We start from the raw sequence: 18,813 nt of genomic DNA on the forward strand, positions 1-18,813 counted from the left end.
CTTCACTTATTCAAAATGTTGTTACGTTACAGCATTATTCTACAATTGATCAAATACCCCATAATGATAAAGCAAAAGCTGGTTTTAAGACATTTTGGAAAAAGTTTGGAAAGGCACACACACTGTTGACAGTGCATGTCAGAACAAAAACCAAGCAATGAGGTTGAAGGAATTGTCTGTAGAGCTCCGAGACAGGATTGTGTCGAGGCACAGATCTGGGGAAGGGTACTAAAAAATGTCTGCAGCATTGAAGGTCCGCAAGAACACAGTGGCTTCCATCATTCTTAAATGGAAGAAATTTGGAACCACCAAGACTCTTCATAGAGCTGGCTGCCCGGCTAAACTGAACAATCGGGGGTCAGGGAGTCGACGAAGAAGCCAACTGTCACTCTGACAGAGCTCTACACTTCGTCTGTGGTGATGGGAGAACCTTCCAGAAGGACAACCATCTCTGCAGCACTCCACCAATCAAGCCTTTATGGTAGAGTGGGCAGAAGGAAGCCACTACTCGGTAAATGGCACATGACAGCCCACTTGGAATTTTCAAGATTCTCTGGTCTGATGAAACCAAGATTGAACTCTTTGACCTGAATGCCAAGCGTCACGTCTGGAGGAAACCTGGCACCATACCTACGGTGAAGCATGGTGGTGGCAGCATCATGTTGTGGCGATGTTTTTCAGTGGCAGGGACTGGGAAACTAGTCAGGATCATCGAGGGAAAGATGAACGGAGCAAAGTATAGAGAGATCCTTGATGAAAACCTGCTTCAGAGCGCTCAGGACCTCAGACTGGAGCAATTGTTCACCTTCCAACAGGACAACGACCCTAAGCACACAGCCAAAACAACACAGGAGTGGCTTCGGGACAGGTCTCTGAAAGTCCTTGAGTAACCCAGCCAGAGCCCAGACTTGAACCCGAACGAACATCTATGGAGAGATCTAAAAATAGCAGTGCAGCGACACTCCCCTTCCAATCTGATAGAGCTTGAGAGGATCTGCAGAGAAGACTGGGAGAAACTCCCGAAAACAGGTGTACCAAGCTTGTAGCGTCATATCCAAAAAGACTCGAGACTGTAATCGCTGCCAAAGTTGCTTCAACAATGTACTGAGGAAAGGGTCTGAATACTTGTGAAAATGTGATATTTACATTTTTTAGTTGTAATACATTTTCAACACTTTTGAAAAAACTGGTTTTGCTTTGTCAGTATGGTGTGTAGATTGATGAGCAAAAATAATACGGCTGTAACATAACAAAATGTAGAAAAAGTCAAGTGGCGTGAATACTTTTCGAATGGACTGTAGTGTGTGTGTGTGTGTGTGTGTGTGTGTGTGTGTGTGTGTGTGTGTGTGTGTGTGTGTGTGTGTGTGTGTGTGTGTGTGTGTGTGTGTGTGTGTGTGTGTGTGTGTTGCAGTGTCAGTGTAGTATGTGTGAGTAGTGTCCAGTGAGTGTCCATAGAGCCGGTGCAGGAGAGTCAGTGTAGTATGTGTGAGTGTGTGGGTAGAGTCCAGTGAGTGTCCATAGAGCAGGTGCAGGAGTGTCAGTGTAGTATGTGTGAGTAGTGTCCAGTGAGTGTCCATAGAGCCGGTGCAGGAGTGTCAGTGTAGTATGTGTGAGTAGAGTCCAGTGAGTGTCCATAGAGCCGGTTCAGGAGTGTCAGTGTAGTATGTGTGAGTAGAGTCCAGTGAGTGTCCATAGAGCAGGTGCAGGAGAGTCAGTGTAGTATGTGTGAGTAGAGTCCAGTGAGTGTCCATAGAGCCGGTTCAGGAGTGTCAGTGTAGTATGTGTGAGTAGAGTCCAGTGAGTGTCCATAGAGCAGGTGCAGGAGTGTCAGTGTAGTATGTGTGGGTAGAGTCCAATGAGTGTCCATAGAGCCAGTGACAATTAGCTTTTTTAAAGTTTTGTATCTCAACTTGATTGCTGACATGCAAAACATTTTGGGATAGTATCAACAGTGGACTAATGAAAAGAAAAACCAAAATATCGTTTTGAGTGGATTTTACCTTATATATTTGGCATGGGGAGGAAAGGAAAGTGAGTCATTCCTTCAGGAAATCTCCATTTTATTTGGAAGATGTGCCATGGGCCTTAATAATAAACACCATACATACTGTAACATGTTGTTTTCCACCAAAGGCTGTTGCTCATGATTTAATAATACTAATAATTTATGTAATTTCTATAGTGCTTTTCATGGCAATGTCAAAGTACTTAATACATCATTATTGTTGGCTAGGTCAACCAATAGGGGCCAAGTCTTTGAGTGCATGCATCCTCCAAATATGGAAAGGGACAGTTTATGGCTTTGATCAGAGTAAGGTGGTCAGATAGATGGGTTGATGAAGAGTCTGGTGGCGATCTTGTAGAGGGCTATTCTGGGAACCAGCCAAGCAATGGGTGTAATTTTCTGTCTGTAGGCCTTCTTATTCTAATTTATATTTTCTCATTGTAAAATAATTTGGCCTATATTTTTTGTCTGCTTCTCAAGAATGTTGCTAATAGAATTCAAGCTATGAGATAACTATTTAATCTAAAAATCTGGAGCGTCTCAAAATCTTCACATTGTCTGTCAACTACTGCATCTTCGCTCATGTAGCCATTACAATCGTGTGTTTGTAGTAATCCCTTGATTCATGAAGAAGGCTGGGAGCCTCGTTTTGACAGTGCTAAAAAGAGACTATATTACTCCCAATACCAGTTACAGCATTTATTTCAAAATCCCAAATGGTGAAGCATCCATCCGAAGGCAGGAATAATTTATGAGGGTTTTGATTACAACCGTGCTGATACATAGTGCATGCGATGTAGCCGGAAAACTGCTGCATTTCAAACTCTTTTTAAAATGTCTTCTAGATCTTAACCAATCCTGGTCATTTTACACATTTTAGGGGATGTAGGTTATGCTAATTGTGCAGCCTTACAGTCTTCTCTTCATTACTCATGTGTTTATATTAACATTAGTGTATGTACGGTACCTATTCTTGTTTTGTCTAAGGCAGGACAGTACTGTGAGAGAGATGGTCTGATCCACTGGTTTAGCAGTGTGGCAGAGACGGTCTGATCCACTGGTTTAGCAGTGTGCCACAGATAGTCCCACTGGTTTAGCAGTGTGCCACAGATAGTCCCACTGGTTTAGCAGTGTGGCAGAGATGGTCTGATCCACTGGTTTAGCAGTGTGCCACAGATAGTCCCACTGGTTTAGCAGTGTGGCAGAGATGGTCTGATCCACTGGTTTAGCAGTGTGCCACAGATAGTCCCACTGGTTTAGCAGTGTGCCACAGATAGTCCCACTGGTTTAGCAGTGTAGCAGAGAAGGTCTGATTCATAAGGGAAAGGAGGCAGGGGAGGACTGAACCTGGGGGCTTGTATCAGGCTTTCAGTACCCCATGCATTTTATTTCCAGTTAGGAACTGCAATTAGACATTTAGCTCATTCAAGCTTTAATCAGCACAGAGGTAGTTATTTCATAGGTCCACAGAACGGAGTACTAAGGAGGCAGCATTTACATTTGGGGCATGCAGTTATTTATTTATATCGAATTACATGTATTTGAATTAAACCGGAATATCCATGACTTAGGTGCCTTAGATGAAATGAGGGAACAAATAAAGCATCTAGTAAACTTGAAGCACTGTCCATCTGACTTTGAGATAATGCTGATATATATATATATAGTATTCTGTAATATATATAATTTTGATGATGTTCTATTTCTGTCATAAAGTATCAAAATTCTTCCAGAATTCCATCAGAAGTGTAGATTAAAGCCATTCTCAGTTGTAGGGTAAAATAACATTTGCCTCTTATTTTGTGTGGCAGACTGGTCCCAAGGCTGATATGTGTTGTTTGACACAGTGGTTTAGGAGTTCACAGGATGTAACAATGCTCTTTGACAGGATGTAACAATGCTCTTTGACATGATGTAACAATGCTCTTTGACAGGATGTAACAATGCTCTTTGACAGGATGTAACAATGCTCATTGACAGGATGTAACAATGCTCTTTGACAGGATGTAACAATGCTATTTGAAAGGATGTAACAATGCTCTTTGACAGGATGTAACAATGCTCTTTGACAGGATGTAACAATGCTCTTTGACAGGATGTAACAATGCTCTTTGACAGGATGTAACAATGCTCTTTGACATGATGTAACAATGCTCTTTGACAGGATGTAACAATGCTCTTTGACAGGATGTAGCAATGCTCTTTGACATGATCCCTGGAAGTTGAGGTTTTGGAACGTATCTTAAAAAACAAGAAAACTGCTACTTGCACAATGTACAATAAAATATTAATACAGTTCCTTATTTGTGGTATCTGTTGGGTTGTGCCGAAGTAGAGATGTTATATTCTACAAGACAGGCAATGTTTTGTTTTAAGATCGATGATGTTTTCATTTTACCCTAGTGACTTTTTATTTATGTGTGAGAACATTGATGCATTCCATTCAATTTGAATTCTTGCAACTAACAAAATAAATTAATGAATGATGCATGTTTAAATACTCCAGCAACGAATTTCTAGTTACAAAGTTGTAGTTACAATGTTGTAGTTACTACTTTGTAGTTCTCCTGAAACAGAGACTTTACCACATTTAAGCTTAGTCTAATTCAAATATACTGAACAAAAATATAAACGCAACACATAAAGTGTTGGTCCCATGTTTCATGAAAATAAAGAAAAGATTCCATATGCACAAAAATATTATTTCTCTCAAGTTTTGTGCACAAATGTGTTTACATCCCTGTTAGAGAGCATCAAATCAAATTGTATTTGTCACATACACATATTTAGCAGATGTTATTGCGGGTGAATAGAAATGGTTGTGTTTCTAGTGGCATTGACTAAAATACGGTAGAATAGAATACAGTATATACATATGAGATGAGTAAAGTAGTATGTAAACATTATTAAAGTGACTAGTGTTCCATTATTTAAGTGGCCAGTGATTCCATGTCTATGTATATAGGGCAGCAGCCTCTAAGGTGCAAGGTTACGTAACCGGGTGGAAGCCACCTAGTGATGGCTATTTAACAGTCTGATGGCCTTGAGATAGAAGCTGTTTTTCCAGTCTCTCAGTCCCAGCTTTGATACACCTGTACTGACCTCGCATGGGGTATGTGTGTAAAAGATGGCGCCGAAGGAGAAGGCCACCGTTTTACGGTCTCCTAACCAATTGTGCTATTATGTGGGGGTTTTTCCGGGATGGACACAGAGCTTCTGGATATCAGGACAGCGATCACTCACCTCGGATTAGACACAGAGCTTCTGGATATCAGGACAGCGATCACTCACCTCGGATTAGACAAAGAGCTTCTGGATATCAGGACAGCGATCACTCACCTCGGATTAGACAAAGAGCTTCTAGATATCAGGACAGCGATCACTCACCTCGGATTAGACGAAGATTTCTTCAACAACAACAACAACAGCAGCAAGCAGGACACACACGATATTCTCCAAACAACCCACAGGGCAGACATCCCAATTATTCGCAAAAGGAAGCGACGGAGAGGACAAAGAGCCAGATGCCTCGTCCGGACCTGCAGAAGACAACTAGGAAAGCTGCAGTTACCGTCAATATTACTCACCAACGTGCAATCATTGGACAATAAACTAGACGAGGTAAGATAACGAATATCCTACCAACAGGACCTAAAAAACTGTAATATCCTATGCTTCACGGAATCGTGGCTGAATGACGACATGGATATTCAGTTAGAAGGATACACTCTGCACCGGCAGGATAGAACAGCACACTCCGGTAAGACGAGGGGGGCGGTCTGTGCATATTTGTAAACAACAGCTGGTGCACGAAATCCAAGGAAGTCTCTAGATTTTGCTCGCCTGATGTTGAGTATATTGTGATAAACTGCAGGCCAGACTACTTGCCTAGAGAGTTCTCAGCTATACTTTTCGTGGCTGTTTATTTACCACAACAGACAGATGCTGGCACTAAGACAGCACTCAGTCAGCTGTATAAGGAAATAAGCAAACAGGAAACCACTCACCCAGAGGCGGCGCTCCTAGTGGCCGGAGACTTTAATGCAGGGAAACTTAAATCAGTTCTACCAAATCTCTATCAACATGTTAAATGTGCAACCAGACACAGATGTACTCCACACACAGAGACGAGAAAAAGCTCTCCCTCGCCCTCCATTTGGTAAATCCGACCACAACTCTATCCTCGTGATTCCTGCTTACAAGCAAAAATTAAAGCAGGAAGCACCAGTGACTTGGTCGATAAAAAAATGGTGAGATGAAGCAGATGCTAAACTACAGAACTGCTTTGCTATCACAGACTGGAACATGTTCTGTGATTCTTCCGATGACATTGAGGAATACACCACATCAGTCACTGGCTTTATCAATAAGTGCATTGAGGACGTCGTGCCCACAGTGACTGTACGTACATACCCCAACCAGAAGCCATGGATTACAGGCAACATTCGCACTGAGCTCAAGGGTAGAGCTGCCGCTTTCAAGGTGCGGGACTCTAACCCGGAAGCTTACATGAAATCCCGCTATGCCCTGCGACGAACCATCAAACAGGCAAAGCGTCAATACAGGGCTAAGATTTAATCATACTACACCGGCTCCGACGCTCATCGGATGTGGCAGGGTTGGCAAACTATTACAGACTACAAAGGGAAGCACAGCCGCGAGCTGCCCAGTGACACGAGCCTACCAGACAAGCTAAATCACTTCTATGCTCGCTTCGAGGCAAGCAACACTGAGGCATGCATGAGAGCGTCAGCTGTTCCGGACGACTGTGTGATCACGCTCTCTGTAGCCGACGTGAGTAAGACCTTTAAACATGTCAACATACACAAGGCTGCGGTGCCAGATGGATTACCAGGACATGTGTTCCGGGCATGTGCTGACCAACTGGCAGGTGTCTTCACTGACATTTTCAACATGTCCCTGATTGAGTCTGTAATACCAACATGCTTCAAGCAGACCACCATAGTCCCTGAGCCCAATAACACAAAGGCAACCTGCCTAAATGACTACAGACCCGTGGCACTCACGTCCGTAGCCATGAAGTGCTTTGAAAGGCTGGTAATGGCTCACATCAACACCATTATCCCAGAAACCCTAGACCCACTCCAATTTGCATACCGCCCAAACAGATCCACAGATGATGCAATCTCTATTGCATTCCACATTGCCCTTCCCACCTGGACAAAAGGAACACCTATGTGAGAATGCTGTTCATTGACAACAGCTCAGCGTTCAACACCATAGTACCCTCAAAACTCATCACTAAGCTAAGGATCCTGGACTTCCTGACAGGCCGCCCCCAGGTGGTGAGGGTAGGTAGGAACACATCTGCCATGCTGATCCTCAACACTGGAGCTCCCCAGGGGTGCGTGCTCAGTCCACTCCTGTACTCCCTGTTGACCCACGACTGCATGGCCAGGCACGACTCCAACACCGTCATTAAGTTTGCTGACGACACAACAGTGGTAGCCCTGATCACCGGCAACGACGAGAGCCTATAGGGAGGAGGTCAGAGACCTGGCCGGGTGGTGCCAGAATAACAACCTATCCCTCAATGTAATCAAGACTAAGGAGATGATTGTGGACTACAGGAAAAGGAGCACCGAGCACGTCCCCATTCTCATCGACGGGGCTGTAGTGGAGCAGGTTGAGAGCTTCAAATTCCTTGTTGTCCACATCAACAGCAAACTAGATTGGACCAAACACACCAAGACAGTCGTGAAGAGGGCACGACAAAGCCTATTCCCCCTCAGAAAACTAAAATAATTTGGCATGGGTCCTGAGATCCTCAAAAGGTTCTACAGCTGCAACATCGAAAGCATCCTGACCGGTTGCATCACTGCCTGGTATTGCAATTGCTCGGCCTCCGACCGCAAGGCACTTCAGAGGGTAGTGCGTACGGCCCAGTACATCACTGGGGCAAAGCTGCCTGCCATCCAGGACCTCTACACCCGGCGGTGTCAGAGGAAGGCCCTAAAAATTGTCAAAGACCCCAGCCACCCCAGTCATAGACTGTTCTCTCTACTACCGCATGGCAAGCGGTACCGGAGTGCCAAGTCTAGGACAGAAAGGCTTCTCAACAGTTTTTACCCCCAAGTCATAAGACTCCTGATCAGGTAACCAATGGTTACCCGGACTATTTGCATTTTGTGGCCCCCCCCAAACCCCTCTTTTATGCTGCTGCTAATCTCTGTTTATCTTATATGCATAGTCACTTTAACTATACATTCATGTACATACTACCTCAATTGGCCCGACCAACCAGTGCTCCCGCACATTGGCTAACCGGGCTATCTGCATTGTGTCCCACCACCCGCCAACCCCTCTTTTTACGCTTCTGCTACTCTCTGTACATTATATATGCACAGTCACTTTAACGATACCTACATGTACATACTACCTCAATAAGCCTGACTAACAGGTGTCTGTATAAAGCCTTGCTACTCTTTTTTCAAATGTCTATCTACTGTTGTTTTATTTCTTTACTTACCTACACACACACACACACACACACACACACACACACACACACACACACACACACACACACACACACATACCTTTTTTTGGCACCATTGGTTAGAGCCTTTAAGTAAGCATTTCACTGTAAGGTTTACACCTGTTGTATTCGGCGCACGTGACAAATAAACTTTTATTTTATTTTATTCTGGATGATAGCGGGCTGAACAGGCCATGGCTCGGGTGGTTGATGTCCTTGATGATCTTTTTGGCCTTCCTGTGACATTGCGTGCTGTAGGTGTCCTGGTGGGAAGGCAGTGACGCTTTGGACAGACCGCACCACCCTCTGGAGAGCACTGCGTTTGCGGGCAGTGCAGTTGCCATACCAGGTTGTGATACAGCCCAACAGGATGCTCTCAATTGTGCATCTGTAAAAGTTTGTGAGGGTCTTAGGGGCCAAGCCAAATTTATTCAGCCTCACCACACTGTCTATGTGGGTGGACCATTCCAGATTGACAGTGATGTGTACGCCGAGGAACTTGAAGCTTTCCACCTTCTCTACTGCGGTCCTGTCGATGTGGATAGGGGCGTGCTCCCTCTGCTGTTTCCTGAAGTCCACGATCAGCTCCTTCATTTTGTTGCGGTTGAGGGAGAGGTCGTTTTCATGGCACCATTTGCCAAGATAATACATCCACCTAAGAAATGTGGTGTTTCCAAAAGGTGATTAAACAGCATGATCATTACACAGGTGCACCTTGTGCTGGGGACAATCAAAGGCCACTCTAAAATGTGTGTGCAGTTAGCATGCTGACTGCAGTAATGTCCACCAGAGCTGTTGCCAGTGAATTGAATGTTCATTTCTCAACCATAAGCCGCTTCCAACATCGTGTTAGAGAATTTGGCAGTACATTCAACGGGTCTCACAACCGCACACCACGTGTAACCACGCCAGCCCAGGAAGTCCATATCAGGCTTCTTCACCTGCGGGATCTTCTGAGACCAGCCACCCAGATAACTGATGAAACTGTAGGTCTGAAAAACCGAAGAATTTCTGCACAAACTGTCAGAAACCGTCTCAGGGAAGCTCATTTGCGTGCTCGTCGTCCTCACCAAGGTCTTGACCTGGCTGCTGTTCGACGTCGTAACTGACCCTTGATGGCCACTGGCACCCTAGAGAAGTGGGCTGGCATAAGCTAAGGGCAATGAACACAATTGCATTTTATCGATGGCAATTTGAATGCACAGAGATACCATGATGAGATCCTGTGGCCCATTGTCATGCCATTCAACCGCCGCCAGCATGATAATTTTACATTTACATTTAAGTCATTTAGCAGACGCTCTTATCCAGAGCGACTTACAAATTGGTGCGTTCACCTTAAGACATCCAGTGGAACAGCCACTTTACAATAGTGCATCTAAATCTTTTAAGGGGGGTGAGAAGGATTACTTTATCCTATCCTAGGTATTCCTGAAAGAGGTGGGGTTTCAGGTGTCTCCGGAAGGTGGTGATTGACTCCGCTGTCCTGGCGTCGTGAGGGAGTTTGTTCCACCATTGGGGGGCCAGAGCAGCGAACAGTTTTGACTGGGCTGCGCGGGAACTGTACTTCCTCAGTGGTAGGGAGGCGAGCAGGCCAGAGGTGGATGAACGCAGTGCCCTTGTTTGGGTGTAGGGCCTGATCAGAGCCTGGAGGTACTGAGGTGCCGTTCCCCTCACAGCTCCGTAGGCAAGCACCATGGTCTTGTAGCGGATGCGAGCTTCAACTGGAAGCCAGTGGAGAGAGCGGAGGAGCGGGGTGACGTGAGAGAACTTGGGAAGGTTGAACACCAGACGGGCTGCAGCGTTCTGGATGAGTTGTAGGGGTTTAATGGCACAGGCAGGGAGCCCAGCCAACAGCGAGTTGCAGTAATCCAGACGGGAGATGACAAGTGCCTGGATTAGGACCTGCGCCGCTTCCTGTGTGAGGCAGGGTCGTACTCTGCGGATGTTGTAGAGCATGAACCTACAAGAACGGGCCACCGCCTTGATGTTAGTTGAGAACGACAGGGTGTTGTCCAGGATCACGCCAAGGTTCTTAGCGCTCTGGGAGGAGGACACAATGGAGTTGTCAACCGTGATGGCGAGATCATGGAACGGGCAGTCCTTCCCCGGGAGGAAGAGCAGCTCCGTCTTGCCGAGGTTCAGCTTGAGGTGGTGATCCGTCATCCACACTGATATGTCTGCCAGACATGCAGAGATGCGATTCGCCACCTGGTCATCAGAAGGGGGAAAGGAGAAGATTAATTGTGTGTCGTCTGCATAGCAATGATAGGAGAGACCATGTGAGGTTATGACAGAGCCAAGTGACTTGGTGTATAGCGAGAATAGGAGAGGGCCTAGAACAGAGCCCTGGGGGACGCCAGTGGTGAGAGCGCGTGGTGAGGAGACAGATTCTCGCCACGCCACCTGGTAGGAGCGACCTGTCAGGTAGGACGCAATCCAAGCGTGGGCCGCGCCGGAGATGCCCAACTCGGAGAGGGTGGAGAGGAGGATCTGATGGTTCACAGTATCGAAGGCAGCCGATAGGTCTAGAAGGATGAGAGCAGAGGAGAGAGAGTTAGCTTTAGCAGTGCGGAGGGCCTCCGTGATACAGAGAAGAGCAGTCTGTTGAATGACTAGTCTTGAAACCTGACTGATTTGGATCAAGAAGGTCATTCTGAGAGAGATAGCGGGAGAGCTGATATGATAATGATAATGCATTGCCCCGTGTAGCAAGGATCTGTACACAATTCCTGGAAGGATTTTTTTTCTCCAGTTCTTCCATGGCCTATATACTCAACAGACATGTCACCCATTGAACATGTTTGGGATGCAGCGTGTTCCAGTTCCCACCAATATCCAACAACTTTACACAGCCATTGAAGAAGAGTGGGACAACATTCCACAGGCCACAATCAACAGCCTGATCAACTCTATGCGAAGGAGATGTATCTCGCTGCATGAGACAAATGGTGGTCACACTAGATACTGTCTGTTTTTTTTTATCCACACCCCTACCAGTCATGTGAAATCCATAGAGTTACTGATTTCCTTATATGAACTGTAACTCAGTAAAATCTTTGAAATTGTTGCATGTTGTGTTTATATTTTTGTTCAGTGTACAAATAAAGTGGAACAGTAAATGTAACCATAAAAACTGACTAGCAGAACTACACAATATTATATAATTGACCTTCAAATTGTCTTTGTGAAAGATGGATGTTGACTCCACTGTTGTGACAGAACAGAGGTGGTTGAGTATGGAACTCTTATATTCTTGTGGGTGATGAGGACCTGAAATGATCTTGGTGCTGGACCAGCATTGTGGAGTCGTGAGAGAAATAATCGCTCTTGGTTCATATAATTTTTTATGCCAAAACGGGTTCACGGCCCAAAACAAGTTTGGAAAGCCCTGTGCTAGACTCGACAACAGAATAACACTGGGGTCTGCCATGGAATTAAAAGTATTATCTTTTATTTTGTTTTTCAGTGCTACCAAGTCACACATGTGGAAATCCAGGGTTGATACCAAAAGGAGTAATTCATGGAACAAGGTACAACATTGGAGACAAGATCCGTTACAGTTGTCTCATGGGATATATACTGGAGGGACATGCTGCACTCACTTGTATTGTGAGTCCAGGTACCGGTGCATCGTGGGACTTTCCAGCACCATTTTGTCGGGGTAAGACACAGTTTGTAGTGTATTTACATACAATATCATATTATTTTACAATACTGTTTGGAGGGTAAGAAATTCCCTGGATCATCATTTAGCTGTGTTGATCCTGGATCATCATTTAGTTGTGTTGATCCTGGATCATCATTTAGTTGTGTTGATCCTGGATCATCATTTAGTTGTGTTGATCCTGGATCATCATTTAGTTGTGTTGATCCTGGATCATCATTTAGCTGTGTTGATCCTGGATCATCATTTAGTTGTGTTGATCCTGGATCATCATTCAGTTGTGTTGATCCTGGATCATCATTTAGTTGTGTTGATCCTGGATCATCATTTAGTTGTGTTGATCCTGGATCATCATTTATCCTGGATCATGTGTTGATCCTGGATCATCATTTAGTTGTGTTGATCCTGGATCATCATTTAGCTGTGTTGATCCTGGATCATCATTCAGTTGTGTTGATCCTGGATCATCATTCAGTTGTGTTGATCCTGGATCATCATTTAGTTGTGTTGATCCTGGATCATCATTTAGTTGTGTTGATCCTGGATCATCATTTAGTTGTGTTTATCCTGGATTATCCTTGAACCTGAAGTATCAAATCATAGGTTTTAGAGGTCTTAGGAAGGTCACAAGGCAGTAGCTTCCAATGGCCACTGTTTTGGTTGTTCAACTTGCAACAACAACCACATTTATTTGACAGATTTGCCAATCTTGTGTCAGGAACAAGGCCAATCTTAGTTGCTGTAAATCCTTCATCTCTTACTAGTAAATATTTGTCCACTCAATAGGAGCTGAAACAATAGAGAGTCAGGACTCAGTCGAGAGTGATTTATTTTAGAAGAGCAAGTTGTGACCCAGTCAGTAATGCAATTGTCTCTCACTTATTTTCTTAATTTTAGCTGAAGGAGCTTGTGGTGGGACATTGAGGGGAACAACAGGGACGATATCAAGTCCACACTTCCCCTCGGAGTATGAGAATAATGCAGACTGCACATGGAGTATTCTGGCTGAACCAGGGGACACCATCGCCCTAGTCTTTAGCGATTTCCAGCTGGAAGACAGATACGACTTCCTGGAGATAAGTGGGACTGAGGCACCATCAATATGGTAAGTAATTAACAAACACAATATAATTAAAACACCTAATTCCTTGTATTCTAATGGTGGCAACTGTCATGGCATCACTGCTCTGCTGATTGCTAGCAAAGTAATTTATGGTGATTCACAAATGTATGAAAGCAATTTAAATTAGTGTTTTTGTGTTATACGGTTGATCCCAGTATGTCAATAACATACCTTTATTTTCCATTGAGAGAATGCAAAGATGAGTCACTAAAGTTGTACAGGACCTCACACCACTTTTGGAGAATAGATCATAATGTTTAAGTTTGTCCTGTCAAGAGCTGAGACATTTCAGGTCTTGAAACCTGACACTTCAATAACCGGTTCATTTGAGAATTCCTTGACAAAATAATATTCAAGGCCTATTGTCAACGGAATGCTACTGCAATGCAGAGCACTATAGTGTGTTCTGAGCAGAATGGGATGAAATATCTGTATTTAAACACATACACAGCCTGTGAAGACTGTTGAAACTACCTGTGAAGACTGTTTGTAAGTCGCTCTGGATAAGAGCGTCTGATAAATGACTTAAATGTAAATGTAATGTAAATGTTGATTAGGCTTCCATTTCTGTTAGGGAATTCCATTTAAAAACAATGTGTCCATTTTAGGACACCCTCATTCCAACGTCCTTCACACTAGTTGTGGTAACTTGACAAGGAATGCCCACACGCATTTCAATATTACTTTCCTTTACTTTGAACTTAAAAGGTGTACAGCCATGTACAAACGGTGCAAATACAGCTAAACGATACAGCCCTCTCAACATGTGGTAGAGTCACATTCTACAGATCCGTCGGGGTGATGACATCATCCAAGGGGAAAGGTCAGAGTCATTGCCAATAATAACCATGCACACATGAATAGCAATCATACTATACTGCAGGTAAGTACAATACATATTCAATGTAATTATTTATATAGTGTCCACACTGTAACACTAGTGATCACCACCGATATGGAAAACCTGTTTAAATGTCAGTAAAAATGTTCAGTACAATATCGATATCATATTAGTTTCATGATATAATGGCCTATAATGGCCTAGCAGTTAGAGTGTTGGGCCAGTAACTGAAATGTGGCTAGTTCAAATACCTGAGCTGACAAAGTGAAAAATCTGCCAATGTGCCCTTGAGCAAGGCACTAACCCCTAATTTGTTCCAAGTGTGCCGTACTACTATGACCCTGTACAACAATACAGCAGAGGGAACACCCCCCTATCCACATCGATGGATCAGTAGTGGAGAGGGTAGCAAGTTTTAAGTTCCTCGGCATACACATCACAGACAAACTGAATTGGTCCACTCACACTGACAGCGTCGTGAAGAAGGCGCAGCAGCGCCTCTTCAACCTCAGGAGGCTGAAGAAATTCGGCTTGTCACCAAAAGCACTCACAAACTTCTACAGATGCACAATCGAGAGCATCCTGGCGGGCTGTATCACCGCCTGGTACGGCAACTGCTCCGCCCTCAACCGTAAGGCTCTCCAGAGGGTAGTGAGGTCTGCACAACGCATCACCGGGGGCAAACTACCTGCCCTCCAGGACACCTACACCACCCGATGTTACAGGAAGGCCATAAAGATCATCAAGGACATCAACCACCCGAACCACTGCCTGTTCACCCCGCTATCATCCAGAAGGCGAGGTCAGTACAGGTGCATCAAAGCTGGGACCGAGAGACTGAAAAACAGCTTCTATCTCAAGGCCATCAGACTGTTAAACAGCCACCACTAACATTGAGTGGCTGCTGCCAACACACTGTCATTGACACTGACCCAACTCCAGCCACTTTAATAATGGGAATTGATGGGAAATGATGTAAATATATCACTAGCCACTTTAAACAATGCTACCTTATATAATGTTACTTACCCTACATTATTCATCTCATATGCATACGTATATACTGTACTCTAGATCATCGACTGCATCCTTATGTCACTAGCCACTTTAACTATGCCACTTTGTTTACTTTGTCTACATACTCATCTCATATGTATATACTGTACTCGATACCATCTACTGTATGCTGCTCTGTACCATCACTCATTCATATATCCTTATGTACATATTCCTTATCCCCTTACACTGTGTATAAGACAGTAGTTTTGGAATTGTTAGTTAGATTACTTGTTGGTTATCACTGCATTGTCGGAACTAGAAGCACAAGCATTTCGCTACACTCACATTAACATCTGCTAACCATGTGTATGTGACAAATAAAATTTGATTTGATTTGATTTGATTTGATTTTCACTGCACCTATCTGGTGTATGTCACAATAAAACATATTTTTGTATATATATTTTTATGAATATCTGCATTACTGCACCATCTCATGATACAATGGGGTCCATAACTATTGATGAAGATTAGCAAAAAAGACTGGATATAATAAATCATATTGTATACTCCAAAAAGTTGGGAAATTCAGAGAAATATTTTGTTAATGAGTAAAATAAAAATAAAAAATTGGTCAAAATGATTGGCACCCCTGTTTTCAGGCTAATGACACTGAATCCTTTTCTTAAAATGTTTCATGTGTTTGGAGGGCACATTGGGGGGGGATACATACAGAATATTTCCAGATAATGGATATCCATTCTCTGTGCTTATGGACTGCCATCATGGACTAACATCTTGAATTCAAACCACAGGTTTTCAATGGGTTTCAAGTCCCGTTGAAAGTCCCAAGTACATTTCTGCATATGCTTTGAATATTATTTGAAATGTTATTTGTTAAAAATATATATTTTAAAGGAATAGTTTTACCAGATTGAAACAAGAGTTTAGCTCACGGGGTATAGGGTTGACTTTAAAGCTGGGGGACAAATGTAAATGTATCACTATTCACATTAAAAATCTTTAGATATGACTTTCCCAAAGCAACAAAATAGGACTTTACAATGATGGTGAAAACGAGGGAAAATCTTGGGGTTAAATGGTTTAAAATTGTTTTAATGAAAACACACTGCTATTGAAATGTTTATCATGGTTTAGATTAGTTACAGCACAGATGTATTTGAGCCAACTGTTAAATGTAGTGTTTTATCAAACATACTGTACGCATATAATGTCTGAAGGGCATGAAAGGCACTCTATTCGTGGAACAACTATATCTAATTAGCAACATGTAGTATTTGCTTTGACTCCCAAGTAATATTTATACTGAATAGTATAATTTTTCTGGACTTCAACAAACCACTAGACATATTTTACCAAAGGTTTGAGGAACTTTTCTGAATATGCTTCTGCCAAACCCACCACTGATGTGGATGGCATTATAGCACTATGTTCATAGTGCGGCAGGGTAGCCTAGTGGTTAAAGCGTTGGTCTAGTAACCGGAAGGTTGCAAGTTCAAACCCCTGAGCTGACAAGGCACAAATCTGTCGTTCTGCCACTGAACAGGCAGTTAACCCACTGTTCCTAGGCCGTCATTGAAAATAAGAATTTGTTCTTAACTGACTTGCCTAGTTAAATAAAAAAATTAAAATGTCATCTAGAGGGATTGTGCGTTCCTGGTGTAGCACCGCCTGGAGTTTGTTAGATAAATGGCACTTGGATTGGAACTGGTGCTATGGTTAGATGACATGAAAATAGAGCTCTTTGTCCTGTGGTGGGTTGGTGTTGAAAAACAGCAGCATGTTTGCTTTCAGTATGTGTTTTGTTTGCACACAGCTGGGTGATCAATTACATCCGATGCAGTAAACAGCATAATATAATTATGGCAAATTAATTGGTAGTTATGTCACATAATATCCCATTTACAATAAAGCAACCATTTCACATCTGTATATGTAGTTAGAATTCAATAAGAGGGGTTTCAGACAAAATGAGAAAAAAAATCCAGAAAATCACATTGTAGGATTTTTAATGAATTTATTTGCAAATTATGGTGGAAAATAAGTATTTGGTCAATAACAAAAATGTATCTCAATAAATTCATTAAAAATCCTACAATGTGATTTCTGGATTTTTTTTTCTCATTTTGTCTGTCATAGTTGAAGTGTACCTATGATGAAAATTACAGGCCTCTCTCATCTTTTTAAGTGGGACAACTTGCACAATTGGTGGCTGACTAAATACTTTTTTGCCCCACTGTACATGTAAGCTCAGCAAAAAAATAAACGTCCTCTCACTGTCAACTGCGTTCATTTTCAGCAAACTTAACATGTGTAAATATTCGTACATAACAAGATTCAACAACTGAGACATAAACTGAACAAGTTCCACAGACATGTGACTAAATAAATGGAATGTGTCCCTGAACAAAGGGGGGGTCAAAAGTAACAGTATCTGGTGTGGCCACCAGCTGCATTAATTACTGCAGTGCATCTCCCCCTCATGGACGACACCAGATTTGCCAGTTCTTGCTGTGAGATGTTACCCCACTCTTCCACCAAGGCACCTGCAAGTGCCTGGAAATGTCTGGGGGGAATGGCCCTAGCCCTCACCCTCCGATCCAACAGGTCCCAGACGTGCTCAAAGGGATTGAGATCCGGGCTCTTCGCTGGCCATGGCAGAACACTGACATTCCTGTCTTGCAGGAAATCATGCACAGAACGAGCAGAATTGCTGGTGGCATTGTCATGCTGGAGGGTCATGTCAGGATGATCCTGCAGGAAGGGTACCACATGAGGGAGGAGGATGTCTTCCCTGTAATGCACAGCATTGAGATTGCCTGCATTGACAACAAGCACAGTCCTATGATGCTGTGACACACTGCCCCAGACCATGACGGACCCTCCACCTCAAAATTGATCCCGCTCCAGAGTACAGACCTCGGTGTAACGCTCATTCTTTCGACAATAAACACGAATCTGACCTTCACCCCTGGTGAGACAAAACCGCGACTTGTCAGTGAAGATCACTTTTTGCCAGTCCTGTCTGGTCCAGCGATGGTGGGCTTGTGCCCATAGGCGACGTTGTTGCCGGTGATGTCTGGTGAGGACCTTCCTTACAACAAGCCTACAAACCCTCAGTCCAGCCTCTCTCAGTCTATTGCGGACAACCTGAGCACTGATGGAGGGATTGTGCGTTCCTGGTGTAACTCAGGCATTTGTTGTTGTACCTGTCCCACACGCTTGATGTTCAGATGTACCGATCCTGTGCAGGTGTTGTTACATGTGGTCTGCCACTGTGAGGACGATCAGCTGTCCGTCCTGTCTCCCTGTAGCGCTGTCTTAGGCATCTCACATTACGGACATTGCAAGGTATTGCTCTGGCCACATCTGCAGTCCTCATGCCTCCCTGCAGCATGCCTAAGGAACGTTCTCACAGATAAGCAGGGACCTTGGGCATCTTTCCTTTGGTGTTTTTCAGAGTCAGTAGAAAGGCCTCTTTAGTGTCCTAAGGTTTCATAACTCTGACCTTAATTGCCTACCATCTGTAAGCTGTTATTGTCTTAACGACTGTTCCACAGGTGCATGTTCATTAATTGTTTATGGTTCATTGAACAAGCATGGAAACAGTGTTTAAACCCTTTACAATGACGATCTGTGAAGTTATTTTGATTTTTAT

At 43.6% G+C, this 18,813-nt stretch overlaps 1 protein-coding gene across 1 annotated transcript in view; it reads left to right on the forward strand.

Annotated features, from left to right (window-relative positions):
• Nucleotides 1–18,813, forward strand: part of LOC115144502 (CUB and sushi domain-containing protein 1-like) — a 415,143-nt gene that overhangs the window by 237,657 nt on the left and 158,673 nt on the right. The window contains 2 exon segments of the mRNA XM_065002644.1: nucleotides 11,974–12,168; nucleotides 13,069–13,276. Of these exon segments, the coding sequence (XP_064858716.1) occupies nucleotides 11,974–12,168; nucleotides 13,069–13,276 (403 nt within the window).

The sequence above is a fragment of the Oncorhynchus nerka genome, linkage group LG16 (assembly GCF_034236695.1).
Source record: "Oncorhynchus nerka isolate Pitt River linkage group LG16, Oner_Uvic_2.0, whole genome shotgun sequence".
NCBI lineage: Eukaryota > Metazoa > Chordata > Actinopteri > Salmoniformes > Salmonidae > Oncorhynchus > Oncorhynchus nerka.